Below are 15,201 nucleotides of genomic sequence, written 5' to 3' on the forward strand. Positions count from 1 at the left end.
TTTCTCCCTTCCACCGCCACAACAGAGTGATATTTAAATATCTTCTACAAGCCAGGGCCTTGAGTTGTCTCCAAATTGACAGCTGCAGGCTGGGAAGTGTGAATGAAAGCTTGTCTGTGCTGCTGATGGCCAAAAAGTTCCAGAGAAAGGCTCTGCAAAATGCAGCAGCAATGAGAAAATCTTTCTCTCCCTATCCTTCAAAGCAGTCTGATTAGTTTCTTCAGCTGTCATGACTGTGATTTCTGAGCATAAGCTTGTGTGCACTGCTGTAATTTTTGTTGTTTCATGTTATGCATCATGTTATGCACGTCTCAGTGTGGCAGTCATCTCTAGTTTGGATTTGGGGGCCTCTGTCAATTAGTCCAGCACTTGATCACATTTAATCATATCCAAGTACCTGAAAGGCTTGAAAACAGGTTAGTTATATAAAAAAATCTAGTAACAGCTGACTGTGGTGATCACTCTTTTTATATTTTTCTTAAAAAACATCTTGCTGCATGGTGGTCACAGCACTTATTGGTGTTGTTACCCCACAAGCTCACCTTCCTCTGGGTTGCAAAGGGAAGTTAGAAGGGTGGGTGAAACTTCTAGCAGGTGGATGTGAACTGTTTGTGGTTTTAATAAAAGCACTTGAAACCTGGGCTGCATTCCACATTCAGACACTTCACAGGTGCCAGTCACTATGGTGACAAACTCACCAAGTCAGGCTCATTAGAAGACTTGCTTTTGATGGCTGATCAGATGGATGTTTGTCTCATAAATTCAGCAGTTCTTTCTTTTCTGACCCTTCATCCACCATAATCAGATAACTAATATTCTTTGTGGTACTGCTGTACGGCAAATTTTGACATAACATGTCAGAAATAGAGTGGGTTACAAAACTCATCTAAGAAGGTGGAATGCAGTAGATATTTGAACAAAGTGGTAAGACATTTCATTGCTATCTCTGAGTTGTTGAATGGCCGTTGGAAAGTGGAGAAATGATACAAGGATACATCTCTTGAAAATATCAAGAAATGTCCCATGTTTTGTCTAAAATACTGCTCTGAATATGGCCTGTGGTCATAGTAGTCATCATTGCAGCATGAGCAGTGTCCATATTCTGCAAATCAAAATTCCTTGAGTACCTCCTGTTTAGCTCTATATATTAAAATTATTTGAATATTCATATTTTTTCATGAAAGCCCCTAGAATTCTGATACCTACAAATTTTAAAATGTAATTTTATTTTAACTCACATTAAAGTGTGCTGTTGAGATGTTTTTTACATCTTTCTGATTTTTTGAGCACCATAAACCTTCTTGGTCTTCAAGGTACAAGCTTCACTCCAACTGCTATTGGTAGTAAATTGTGCTGATAATGGGAAACAGTGAAGTTGTAATTAATTCCTGTACTAAAAACTAGAAACTCTTCCAGAGCTATAGAGACTGCTCTGCTTATGTAGGCTATGTATGTCCATACACCTAACTCCTCTGTAACTTATTAGGAGAAGTACATGATTCCCATTCTGAATTCTTCTCTTGCCTAGGTATTCCTGTCCTGGATAACCACTGAGACTGCTAATTCCCACTAGTAAAGCCCTGAGGCCAGCTTTATTTCACATCCTGTCTGGCTACACTTGCTAAAATGTCCTGCAGAATCCACCTTATCTGCAGTGTTACATAAAGCGAATTCCAGCAGAAGGAACTTGACTTGCTAAGTGTAGGCAGAACTGCTAAGTGAATGTGCAGCTTAATCCGTTTCCTTGTACTTTAGAGGGCTGTAGGAACACTCAGGAATCTTTAATTTATAAAAGTGTGCACATGGTAAGAAGTGGCTGACAACTTACAGCTGGGACATAGCATGAATGGAAAGGTAACACCTGGACCATCTGAAGAAGTCCAGACTAGTCTGACTTTAGAATATCAGACTAGTAGAGCTGAGATGAAGTTTATTAGGAGGAGCATGTGGCAAAGCTCTCAGGTGTGGTAACTGCTGCTACTACCTGTGAGTTCAGGAATTTAAGAGAAGACCCAAGTGTGTGTTCTACTGCAGGTTGGCTACTGAGCATGCATTCAATTCAGCCTCAGAAAAGGATGAGGTTTGACCATTCCAAGCTTCTCACAGGATCTGAGCTGAAAGAGCTCAGTCTGATCATCTCTCTTCACAAATGATGCACTACACTGTATATTAAGAACCTTTCCAATAAGCAGTGGTCTCTTTAACAGTTGGTATGCTCACAACAGGAAGATTTTTTTTTTGTGCAATCTTCTTGTGTTAGGCTAAATGTCAGGAAATGAGAATCACTTTTTGTGCTACAAAAAAATTGGTCTCAGTATCAGTGATCAGTAGAAGGAAAATGAGTATAATGGCATATGCAAATAATTTTAATTAAAAGTATAATTTTCAAAGTTATAATGAGTTTGGTTTAAGAAAGGTTCAATGGTCCTCTTATGCAGGCCCCTGAATGAAAGCACACAGATTATTAAATTCTTAGAATTATCTGAAATTGTACACTTTTCCAATATTTATCAGTTTATTGACTTTAAAATTTAACTCAAAAAAATTACTATGCATTTTCCTACACGTTCAAATATGTATTGCCAATCCTATGAATATTAACCACATATCTACTCACAATTAAATTGCTGAAGAGGAATTTAATGTGTTACTGCAGAAGGTAGAAGGATAAGGAGACTTGAAAGCTGAATTCTGCTAGAATTTAATTCATGAACTCCATTCCTAAAAATACTATGATCTCTAGGTTTTACTGCTCCAGGCTGCAGAATTAGTCCATATGTTTGTGGGATCTGTTTTAAATGATGACAGACAGCTGATTACTAATATTATCTGGTAACCTCTGTTTAACTGCAACTATCTTTGACTTATATCAAATTAGTAATTTATGTAGGGTTGAGGAATAAAAAAAAAAACTGCTGCTACAGAGACATGATGTAGAGATTGCAGTTCCAGCAAGGTTCCACTAAAATCTTTTGCCTTCCTGATGGTTCATCTGTGAAGGCTATGGGAAGTTTGTTTTTCCTGGCCAGATGTTACCCTCCAAGACATTTTGCTTTCCAACGCTTTTTTACTGCTAACTATTTTAAAAAACCATACCAGAATTAAATATGCATCATGCCTTCCAGAAGATTTTTTTAAAAAATCTTTATTAAACATACACTCTTTAGAATATATTTAACAATTTCTCCCACCCTGAAGGAATCCTCAATCACACATACAAATTCTTATTTTCAGCACCAAATCAAGCATGTAAACCCGTGCTACTCACACACAGTAGCTGAATGGTAACAGAAATGGCCACTGGCATCTGAAACAACATGTAGAAAAGCAGCTCTCTAACAACTTAAAACTGGGTTAACATCTGCATGGCATATCAGGAATAATCACCTGTCCTGTAAAACTACAGGGAGCAGCACTGGAAGCAAATCTGGTCTGTGACTATTTAACAATAAAGCAAACACCTTTTGAAGTATACAAAAGCCCCACCACTTCAGAGAATCTAAGTAGCTTAGGTACATTTCCAGGTTAATATTTAATTCTGGTTTATAGCATCAGACAGCCATCTCCATTTTAATAGGTGGATGAGGATTATAATCTTCAATCTGGAAGTCTTCTGCCTTGAAGTCGCTGATGTCTTTAATCTCATGAAGAATTCTAAGTTTGGGGAAAGGTCTTGGCTCCCTCTGAAGCTGAAATAAAAGCAAGCTTACTGTATAAAGCTAATACTTGAAAGCAGAGACTCTGTTCTCAGTCTTCAATCAGATTACACTGTAGGCTTTCCTTTCCCACCAAGAAGACTTACAATAAGAAAACAAAATTGAAGAAAATCCCAAGGCTGCTAGATAGAATCTACCTTAGTATTTTCACAGGGAGTAGTAGCATAATTTTCAGGTGAATTCCCTGATCATCCAAATGCACTGCAAGTACTTTCTGATGGCAAATCAGTTCTGGTGGTTACAGATTATATTCCTTCCAGGGGAAATTAAATTGGAAAATCTGACCCAAACATGCATCAAATATTCTACAGCTTCTCACTTCCCATCGTTAGGGTCTGAAGCGATAACTACTTCTCTGGATGGTTTTGAACCATACTAATAATGAGGACATTCATTCCAATTGATTTGATTAGCTTAGTCTAATCAAATCAAACACTGATTTTATCCTATTGCAACAAATTACTTCCTGAAGAAAATGTAGCCTTTCTCAGCCAAACAGTATTACTGATTAACTCTGTGAATTTTAAGTGATCCTTTTCTGATATATTACAAAGACATTTTATTTTGTGTTGTTGGGACTAGGTGGAATAATTTTTGAAGTTAAAAGTGCAGATTCTGCTCTCTAACTTGGTTTTAGAGCAGTACACAGGTGTACATTTCAATCATGCTTGTATTGTATTTCTGTTTGCAACCTGAATTGAACAGATGTTAAGATATTACAGTTATTAGGATAGAAATGAAAAAAAAGCCACAAAAATTAATATCTGCAAAAAGGATATTTAAAATATCAAGGTAATTGATATTTTAAATCAAGGCACTGTGGAAGACAAAAGGATAGAGTACAGAATGAGTACTTACTTGGACTTTTAGAGGTTCCACATGGTTCAGATATATGTGAGCATCTCCTAAGGTGTGTATGAACTCTCCAGGCTGAAAAGAATGAAGAATACATGTAGTCAGGTTCCAAGAAAGCAAAACATTACAATGCTTACAGTATTGATTCTCAGCATCTGGCTAGTGTGGAATTGCCACTTCCGTACAGGATTGTATCCCTGAAAGCTGTGAAGGGCACAATCTTCTCTGACTAATGCATAATTAATGGGAAATATAATGAAATTTCCACTAGCTTACAAAAAAATTTATCTTTCAAATCCTGCTATGACAGTAGCTTTGGTAAATGAATGGAGCAATACTGATCTGCCCACTGACAGAGAAACAGGTGCAGCAGTGACATCCAGCTTTTGCACTCCACTTCTTGTAAGTACAGCTCACCAAAGCTGGTTCAGAGCAGCTGTCTCAGCCACTACTGAACAGCAGTGGAGGTGCCAGGCACAGGCAAGCGCCCAGAGCTTACAGGCGGTGACTTACCAGCCCCTGAGCAATGGAATTTCACCTGGGGAAGTTTCATCAGCTCTTTTACTGGCCTCTGACCAATGTTGATCAGCCCCCAGATGTGTTACACTGAAAACCACCAAAGCCATGAGAGGAAGTGGCTGAGAGGAAACAGCTGGACACAACGTTAAACTTCACTTTTTTTAGTAGCTTGGACTAATTTCTGTGGTTGCTGTCAAGTCTGATTCTTCCGTATTGCCCTGTTTTAAGAAGTTCCACTTCATGTTGCTGGTGGCAGGAGGATTAGGCACTGAAGGCCTTTCTAGTATTATTTTTTACATGCCCTAAAGAAAAGGGGTCTTCCTTTGTACAAGACTGTCGCACATTTAAGTTTCTCTGCCGAATTACAAAATACGGCTCTGTAGTCAGGGCAGGAGCTACTTGAGCACATACTACCACTCATCTACATGTAAGCATCTACAGTAAGAAATCAAAGAAATGCACAGCTGAAATTATAGCTGGAAGTTAAGATGGGCAGATTATCCAAATTAGAACCCTGACAGCAACGGCTGAGCTATTGCTCACTTCTAATAAGTAAAAAACACATGCTACAAAATCTCATCATTGGTATATTACTACCTCATGAGGACAAGCACTCAGTTCAGATTTCTAAGACTAATGAACAACAGGTCAGTCTTGACAGATTCAAGACATGAAAGAATCTTCCGCTTAAACTGAATTTTAAAATTCTTACCTTGCTGATTCTAACTGCCCATACAAACCAGAGGCAATTCACATCAAATTCACAGGGCCCTTTTTTACACATATATCAGTAAGATTTCAAACAGTATGCTCATTCCAGTTTTTCTTGGACATGACATGAAGAGCCTTATCTTTCAGTCCCTCCTTTCTCAGACAAGAGTAAATGAAATTATTAAATAGCCTACCTTCAGCCCTGTGACATGGGCAATCATGTACGTGAGCAGTGAATAGCTGGCAATATTAAAAGGCACTCCTAGTCCCATGTCTCCAGACCTCTGATAGAGTTGGCAAGACAATTCACCATTTAGAACATAGAACTGGCACAGGGCATGGCATGGAGGCAAAGCCATCAGTGAGATATCTAGGAATTGAGATACAGAAGGTGGGGAGGGGAGAAAACAGTAACAGCATTAGTATGTTATAAATGTAGAAGATGCAAAACTTAAACAAGCACGTAATGAGATACAGCAGAGAGCCAACTGCACTGTCATTCTGTTGCTTTTTCTCTTGTTTATGAGCACTTGCTGCCCAAGCAATTAAGTCCAGGTCATGACAAGCTGTCTCCTGGGCTGTATGACCAGAAAGTCATAAACAGATATTCCACAGAACAGACTTATGCCATAATGCTGCACAGCAGTTTCTTTCTACTCACCTTGGTGAGACAGCTGAATTCCCTAAAGGAAGACATTAAGACTAAAATTAAGTATATACCCTAAAGCAAATTCCAACTGCTTCATCTTACTCTCTTCCAATTGCAATGTGTTTGTTGAGATATAAAAGTAATGATAATTTTTTTTAAAAAATCAGAAACCACAAGATCTGTGTGTTTTTCTATGCTTAAAAAGTGCAGAGAGTAAAATTACAGCTTGACAAAGAAAACTTTCACCAGATATTTTCTGAGGATATTTAGCCTTGAAAATAACAGCAATAGCATGTGGCATACCCTTTCAGACAACAGTGGAAAATGCTGTGTGATTTTTTTGGAGCACAAGTCTATCACTGGTGAAAGTTAAACATTCACTTGTAGTAGCTCTTGTTTAGAAGTCTCTACAGAGTGAATAGATATCTATGTATAAATAGACCCTATCATTTGTGTGATACAGGTTCATCATATGATCCCATGTTCAAGGAGAAGATTACAACACAAATAATATTTTTGTTCTCTAGTTTTAAGGGTGAAGTTTACAAGAGATTACATGGCTAAAAGCCAGACACATTGCTTTAATATAATTTTTATGGTTTGGGTTTTTTACCTTTTTAGAATAAGAACTACTGTCTTTGAATAGACTGTATGTCAAAGACACTGGTGTATCCCTCATTTTAACCTGGAGAGAAAAACTTTGAAGAAATTATTTTTGAGGTCTGAACATGAGGATAAAGTTGAAAGAGAATCAAGATTATAACTACTAACCAGTTTTACTGCACTCCTGGTAGTTTTATAAAGAATGAACAAGGACACTTAATGGAATTGACTGTTGACACAGGAGCAGAAGATAATTTAGCACACAGCAATATAATGTAATTTAGCACACAGCAATATAATGTGCATCCCCATTCACTTTATGCCAGCTGTTCAATACCTTTGGGATTCCAAGCACACATAATGATTCTTCTGTCATCTGGATTGGTTTTGATCGTTTCAATCACTTTTTGCAACTGATCAACTCCTTGGTTGGAGTAATCTGGAGAAACAGAACAAATAAGATCTAAACCAGAACGATTCAAGTCACGGTATTTTTTTATCACTCAGCCCATGTCCCGCTGAAAAGTGATACCCAAATGACAACCTCTGAAAATTTTATTGCAACTTTGAAACTGATTTATAAGGTGGCACCATCCAAACATAGGCTGTTCTCGGTCTTAGGATGCTTTCTTAGGATGCTCCAGAGCTTGTAGAATTCTCACGATGATATGTCTGTATGCCCCCCCCCCTATATTTTGTGTGCTTTGAGTACCTTAGCACCCACTGAAATATGACCATTCCTATTTATTCCATTTTCAACCACTTGATTTATTTTAAGACGAACTTAAAATTCTGTATAATCACTAAACCCCAAGAAACAGAAGTTGCAATACAAAAAACTAGCTGGACAAAGCATGATATCTTATCACTCATGATGACTTGTTACCTAAATAGGACAAGAGCTGTACTGAAATGGACAAGACATTATCACCTAGTCAGTCATGGTATTTAGACTGATTTGCTTATTGCATTTCTGGATTAAATGCCTTTCTAAACATTTAATTTGCATGCTACAGTGCTCCTTCTTATATAGAAAAAAATTATGCCCAGACCAGTGTGCCAGGTGCCAGCATTCTTTACACACTCAAAAGAAGAGTTTTTGACAGATGAATAAATGCATCCATCCAGCACTCTCAAGGTCATGTATGAAAACTAAATTTACATAGCATTTAGCTCCAGAAAGCACAGGATATTACATTTCACCCAATGACACAGGCTGAATTTTAGGCTCAATACCAGTTGTGTAAGAAATTTTCTGAAATTAACTGACCATAGAATGGATTTCAGAATAAAAAAGTCATTAGTTGTTAATCATTGTTCTGACTCATGCCAGTCAATCAGCATGGCTGGTAACTACTTTTTTCTAATAACTCTTTTTGCAGCAACACCAAATTATAGTTACAGGGAGACCCAAGCTGGAAAACAAGGTAGCAATACACAATTAGCATCTCAGGGAACTCTTTACCAGAAGTACCATGCCAGAAGCCTTGTCATGTTAGTTCCTGAAGCTACTTACCCATCCATTAGTAATGCAACTTAAGGAAATCTGTTTGTAAGGAAAACCATGGGAATTTATCTTGTTCATTTCTTCATGCTATGCTGTACCTTAAGACTTTTTAAGATGAGAAACTGTAAGTTTTCAGATGTGCCAGTTCACAATTTGCATCATTTGTGTTACCATAAAAATGTATTCTGCTAGTGGCCAACATGCCAATACTAAGAGTAATATCAGCAATTCATTGTGAGCTGCAGTTTGAGGCTGTACTGAAAATAAAACAAAACAAAATGAAAAACCACACACAAAAAAAAGAAACCCAAGAAACCTCACCTAGATAATTACCCATGTTGTTAATCCACATAAAAAAAAAATCACACCAGATAGTGACAATCTGGTTTTTGATACCTTTTTCTTAATGGCAGTCCTCTAAGCATTTCCTATAGCCTCTCCTGCAGAGACTTGGAAAAGAGGAATCGATGCATTTGAGAGTCAGTTTAATAAACCAGTTCCACTGAAAATACCAACAGGTACTGCATCACATCACAACTTGTCACAGCTGTTCTGCCCACAGCATCATCAGCTGTGGAAACACCCTACTTTGTTCAGATGGAGAATGGAAAAATCTTTCTCTTCACTGCCTCCAGTGAATGCAGTGTACTGATGCCAGTTCTTCCCAGCACAACAATTTCATGGACCCTGCACTGGTATACAGAGATGGCAGCCTGTGTTCTGTTACCAAATGGAGCTAGCTCAGGTTTCTGGACTTCAGCACACACATCCTTCCAGCTATCAGCAGCCACATCTGCCCTAGGTAACAGAGTAACAGTGTGTGCCTTGTGACTCATCTGTTCCACAAATACCGAACTATAGTATACAAAGCTACATCTTTCAGGATAATTAAGATTGAGTAAGGAAGAAAGTTCAATTAACTCTCTCAAACACTCTTTATTCTGGCTATCAGTTTGCTCTGTATGGTTAAGAACATTCCATTCCACACAGGCTTCTGGAAGTGATGTGTCACAGCTGTCTCACTGAGCACTCAAGACTGTATTTGGATGTGATTACCTGTATGCATATCTTTGTATTCTGCTCCAAAATGCCTCCACTGGAAACCATACACTGGTCCCAAATCACCCTCCTCTCTGGTGCTGAAACCCTGCTTATCCAGGAACTCACGGGACCCATTGGCATCCCAAATCTTCACACCTTTTGCAGAGAGCTCTTTGGCATTTGTAGAACCCTACAAAACACAGTGAGAAGTCTGCATCCTAATTCCAACACAGAGGGCATGATTTAGAACAGTTGTATTAAGCTTTGCTAGTCCACAGTATTTCTCTACTCATAAAGGATGAACAGTGTAATTATTGTACTGCATGAGGTCCTTGCACACGGATGGAACAAAACTTGTGAGCAACACATTGGGATGGAGTTTGAAGTGCCACACTGCTGCTGTTTAGCTCAGGATTCTCACACTTTGTGAATGCACAAACAGCCTCAAGGTCAGCTGTGGAACATCATTTCGTATTTGCAGAGAACAAGATGTTACTTTACAGATTGATGAAAATAGGCCAACAAAAACTGTATGGCCTAGGCACAGTCTTTTCCAAGCTACCTATAATAAAATTATGGTCTTAAAAATCCTTTTGTGAAAATGAGAAAAAAATGAGAAAATAACCCAGAAAAATGTCACTGAATCCTGCAAGATGTCCAAATCAGCACACTCAAAAATCCAACACAGAAATTATGCTGGTTTGGGGAGTGTCTAGTCTTTTCCATTAAAAAGAAACAAAAACCAAAAACTAACCAACCAAACAAACAAACAAGCAAAACCAAAACCAAACCCAAAACAAAACCAAAAAATCAATTTGTATTAGAGTCCTGCTATCTAGCAAATGCTTATGTAAATTCTCCCACACTTGCACAATATCACAACATAGAAAGGAACACTTACATTGTAACGAACTAGCTATAGCTGAATTTTATTATACTAGGTACAGCTATTTGCTCTATTAGATGTCATTTTTTTGCTATTAAAAAGTCTAGCATTTACATCAGTCTTACTTCACCCGTGGTTCCACACTGCTTGTTTGTTCAAGTCAAGCTACTTCAATATTAAAAAGCAGATCATTAAAATGCTTACTAGCTGTCTCATATTATTATTTCTGATTAAAACACATAGAAAAAACACTGCATTAGGTGTTGTAGCTGTGGAGTATATTCAAATTAGTCCTCACTATTTCAAATTTTCTCCTTTAAGAAGAACTAGAAGCGAAACTGTTCTGATTGCACTGGTAGCAATAGTCTGTACTAAACAGCAGAATGTCTTGGTGATAACGACCTTCCATGTGTGGTCACAGTATTAGGGGGTTGCATTTCTTCTGTAAAAGGAACAGCAGCATCTGCAGTTACCCAAATGCATTAATCCACTGCCCAGCAGTTGGTTCTGTTCATGCCACTCTGGGCCCACCACCCAGAGGGGCACCCAAATACCGAACCTTGATGAACCACAGCAGCTCCTCCAGCACTCCCTTCCAGAACACCCTCTTCGTTGTCAGCAGCGGAAACTGATCTGGAAAAGAGTTCCACAGTGTCAGCGGGGACCAGCCATTGCCAGGGTGAGCAGATTCGCCTTTTCCCCACACAGAGGGCAATGCCACCCCTGACATTGGGAGGGTGGGATATGAAACAAAGAGTTAGGATGTGTAGCTCCCATGGTCAGACCCCTCGGGTGGGAGGGAGCGAGGCCCGGGGTGTGAGACCCCCACACTCAGCCCGGCTCAGGGCGGGGACAGGGAGCAGGGGCAGGAGCAGGAGCAGGGACAGGGAGCAAGCTCAGGGGCCGGGGTCGCGGCGGTGCCCACCTCTGAGGCTGTACCGCGCCTGCATGCCGAACACGGAGATGGTGCCGGTGCCGGTGCGATCCTCTCTCCGGTGGCCGTGCTGCAGGATGTGCCGCACCTGCTGCAGGTACTGCTGCTCGCCGGGCTCCGGGCAGGCGGCGGGGCCGCTCAGCAGCTCCCCGTCGGCGGGCATGGCTGGCGAGCGGCTTCTGGGCTCCGGCTGCGCGCCTCTGCCGAGCCCGCCAAAGCGCCGAGTTCCCGCCAAAGCAAGCCCGGAGTTCCCGCCAAACAGTGCCGAGGGGCGGGCGGGGCGGAGCGGCACCACCGCCACCTCCTCCCCTGCCCGGCCCCTTCCCTTTCCCCCCGCTTTCCTCTTCCAGTCCCGGGGGTCTCAGCGCCACCGCTTCCGCAGCCGCCCGCCCACTGTGGGCCTGCACGGAGCTGCTCCCCCTCAGGGAGGGCTGGCCCGAGGCAGTGCCCCGAACCATACCGACTCCTTTAGGTTGGATTTTAGGAAGAGTTTCTTCACAGAAAGGTTGATCTCACATCAGAATGGGCTGCCCTGAGAGGTGGTGGAGCCACCATCCCTGGAGGTGTTTGAGGAAAGACGTGGTGGCATGTAGTGCCGTGTTCTAGCAGACAGGGTGGTGTTCCGTCCAAGGTTGCACCCAGTGAGCTCAGAGGAGCTTAAGTCTTTTTGTACTTGATTGACTGTGTGATTCTGTGACTTCGTTCTGCTCTAGTGGCGCCATAAGATTCATCCCATGCTGGAGTGTGCTGTTGACATTTGTCATCTTTCTCCCTGTCTCTGCAGCCTCAGGCACCCCATTTCGGAGCTGAACAAGACCAAAGCCTTCAGCTGGGCCTGGCAGGCTGCACACATCTGGCACTGCATCCCCCCAGCCGGGATATCCCAAAAAAGCCCCTGTGGCAGCCTCCCTTGTCTCCTCTGCTGTGGTGGCCCTGCAGTGCCGTGCCCCCTGCACAGCTCACCTTCCATATCCAGCAGTGTCACCCTGAGCTGAGCTTCCAAAAGCAGGTTCCTTTCATGCCATGCCATGCCATGCCATCAGCTTCCTGCTTCACATTTTATTGGTACATTTGCTGCTCACTAAGGGTAGTCCTCGTCACTTGGGTTTATCGTGTCTCATCATGTTCATCTCAGCTTCTCCCATGTCCCAGTGTAATTTTGCATCCCAACCCGTGTCTGATTGCAACTGTTCCCAACATGGTGTCCTCTGAAAATTTTCTACATATAATCTCTGCTAGTCAGAAGATACTGATTCTTCTCTGAATATTTAATCATTAGTATCTCTTGGAAGTCAAGAATTTCCTGAGAGTCACTTATCTCTGAGATAAAGCCCAGCTTTCTGACAAGTGACATGTTTATGTTATGTTATGACTGATAATCTCTCATGATTAGGAGCCTGAAATACAGGTTTATATGAGGAAAGCTAAGGACCACAGAGGACTGTGGATTAGAAAATGCTACTTTTCTTTGCAGCATGCAGAAAATAATCTTTTCCACTAATTAAAAGAGTGAAATAGCTTTTTTCTTGTATAGATTTCTATACTTAACATGTATGTAAAGAAATAAAGGAAAACATAAAGTGTAAGTAGGGTGTGGATGTTTTTCTCTGCTCATATCTGATAAAGATATTTTTGTACACTTTGAAATTAGCATACTTCATTTAGCAGAGCTACAGTTAGAAATGGTGCGTGTACCTGTGTGCAAAACACGCTTATAAAAGCTTTGCATGGCAAATGATACCAAATCACCTAGAGCTCTGCTTCTAGCTGAGAGATATATCAGTTCTAGAACTTTATTATAATTTACAAATACCATTGAAAGCTGATGTGTATAATTTAGGAAGAAACAAGCTTCTTTACTGATAAAGGCTTTTAATTAATTAAGAAATAAACTCCAGAGGCAGACTACTGTTTGTAAGAAATGCCAAAGGCAGAAGACTTACTCATTAGTGCATATTCAGATAAGTCATTTAATGTACACAATAAGCATCAAAAGCAACTGGAAGGAAAAATTGAATATTTTCATTGCAAAATAATATGCTACATGCAGATGGAAATCTGGTTGATTCAGACTTAGCTGAATGTGCAACATCTGTAGGGATCAGTCTTGAAAAGGCTTGAGAATGTGCTTGAATGTAAGTATGCAAACAGAAATTACTTTTATGCTTACAGCTGATTATGTCCTTAAATCTTTGCATAACCAGAGCCATGACTTGTTATCAAAGATTACCTTACTGACAACATAAATAACATTTTATTTAAATAAACCAATACTGAAATGGATTTGGTTTGGGGTTTGAGTTTAAAGATTTCTACAGTCTTTGGTTGATAGCTTATATGTCACAGTATTTACTAAGCAACATTTTATTTATATGCAACTATTTTAACCATAGAAATTTAACAGTTAGCTATGTTGAGCATAGGGGTAGTTCAACTAAGGAGCATATACTTTATTTCAGGAAGAAAGAATTCACACTTCTTTCCTAGGAGAAAAAAAAAAAAAGATTATACATTTTGGTTTTGAATGGAGAAAAATATGTTAGAAAAGTAAGTATATGTGGAATGTAGCAGTGTCCTGCTATAGAAACATGCATAACATAAAAACCAGACAGAAACTTTTCTTTTTCTCTCCCTTTCTGTTCTCACAGATCTACCCAGTTTTCTTGTAGAGTTTTAACTCTTTTTTTATCCATTACATTTTCATGTACTCTAAGCCTTGGGCAAACTGAATGGTGGTGTGATTTTGAAATCAACACTGCTTACTTTTCCCAGGTATTAAATGGGTATACAAGATATGCCCACAGGAAAATCAGACTAAGATTCAGGCTAAAAATCATCATCAAATTACAGAAATAATTATTGCCATCATCAGGCCCTGAACATTAGTATTCCATCATCTGAAAGAGTATTTATCATTTATATTTACAACTGCATATAAATTACAGAGAATTTTGAATAAAAATTGTAGAGAAAGTGTTGGAGCATTTTATTCCAGATGTTTATAAATATCAACATGTAATTTCACCAACATTTACCTAAACAAAGTACATGGTTTATTCTGTAAATTCTGCAGCCCACCTCAGCCTCTCTGGTGGGAGTGATTGCTTTCATCTGCTCAAAAAGTGTGCCTCTGACCTCAAAAGAATAAGCAGATTTAATACAAAATGCTGAAATCTTCCACATCTACTTTGTTAACGTTGAATGCTCTTTCCCTGCCTCCTGAGACTTTTCCTTGTGTGCAGGTCATGCTTCAGTTGCTCAGTTGAGGAAATCAGCTATGGCCTAAAGAGAAACTGTCCAAATCTGGTCCTTCTCAGAAGATTTGGGGACACTACAGTGATTTGCCTGAAAGTCTCATGTGTCTTGTGGCTCTGTTCACCTAGAAGAGACAACTCTGAGAGTCAGAGGCCACTAAAGCTGTGCATCCCAGAGTCCCCTTGGAAGGGAAACACAGGGAAGGGTGGTTTACAAGTTTCACAGTAGTGTGATGCTAAAACCTAAAACCATCCCCTCTTTCTTGGGAAATTCCCTGTGGGATTAGAGAATATGAAGCATTTGTCCTCCCTGCCTCTCTGCCTGGTTTTTCCTTCCTCTTCCTCTTTTGAAATGTCATAAACAAGAAGAGAGCCCTCTTGTGTGTCCTTTTTACAAAAATGGTTGAAGCCCATGAGCAGGATCTTTCTGTGCATGATCCTGCAAGATGAACTGCAGCCTGTATTAATAAACACTTAATCTGAGCAGTGTGCTGCTAATGCAGAAATATTATGGCAAGACAGCTCT

The 15,201-nt window shown here is 40.0% G+C and overlaps 1 protein-coding gene and 1 long non-coding RNA gene across 3 annotated transcripts in view; one reads left to right on the forward strand and one right to left on the reverse strand.

Annotated features, from left to right (window-relative positions):
- The window catches only part of LOC134430213 (uncharacterized), a 36,383-nt gene that overhangs the window by 6,375 nt on the left and 14,807 nt on the right, over positions 1-15,201 (forward strand). The gene's annotated exons all lie outside the window — the stretch shown is intronic.
- Positions 3,130-11,599, reverse strand: TYMS (thymidylate synthetase). Its single transcript, XM_063177757.1, has 7 exons — positions 11,413-11,599; positions 11,047-11,120; positions 9,617-9,791; positions 7,391-7,492; positions 5,996-6,171; positions 4,575-4,646; positions 3,130-3,689 (listed from the first exon to the last, which is right to left on the reverse strand). Exons 1-7 carry the CDS (start codon positions 11,582-11,584, stop codon positions 3,552-3,554), a joined length of 909 nt encoding a protein of 302 aa, XP_063033827.1. The 5' UTR covers positions 11,585-11,599; the 3' UTR covers positions 3,130-3,551.

The sequence above is a fragment of the Melospiza melodia genome, chromosome 1, assembly GCF_035770615.1.
Source record: "Melospiza melodia melodia isolate bMelMel2 chromosome 1, bMelMel2.pri, whole genome shotgun sequence".
Taxonomy (NCBI): domain Eukaryota; kingdom Metazoa; phylum Chordata; class Aves; order Passeriformes; family Passerellidae; genus Melospiza; species Melospiza melodia.

Bases quoted from the DNA above. Each gene is read 5' to 3' on its own strand.
- TYMS (XM_063177757.1), bottom strand. From the start codon at position 11,584: ATGCCCGCCGACGGGGAGCTGCTGAGCGGCCCCGCCGCCTGCCCGGAG. The intron at 7,493-9,616 runs GTAATCACATCC...CTGTTTCTCCAG, and splicing joins ATACAAAGATATGCATACAG to ATTACTCCAACCAAGGAGTT. The intron at 4,647-5,995 runs GTAGGCTATTTA...CATTCTTTTCAG, and splicing joins CCCATGTCACAGGGCTGAAG to CCTGGAGAGTTCATACACAC.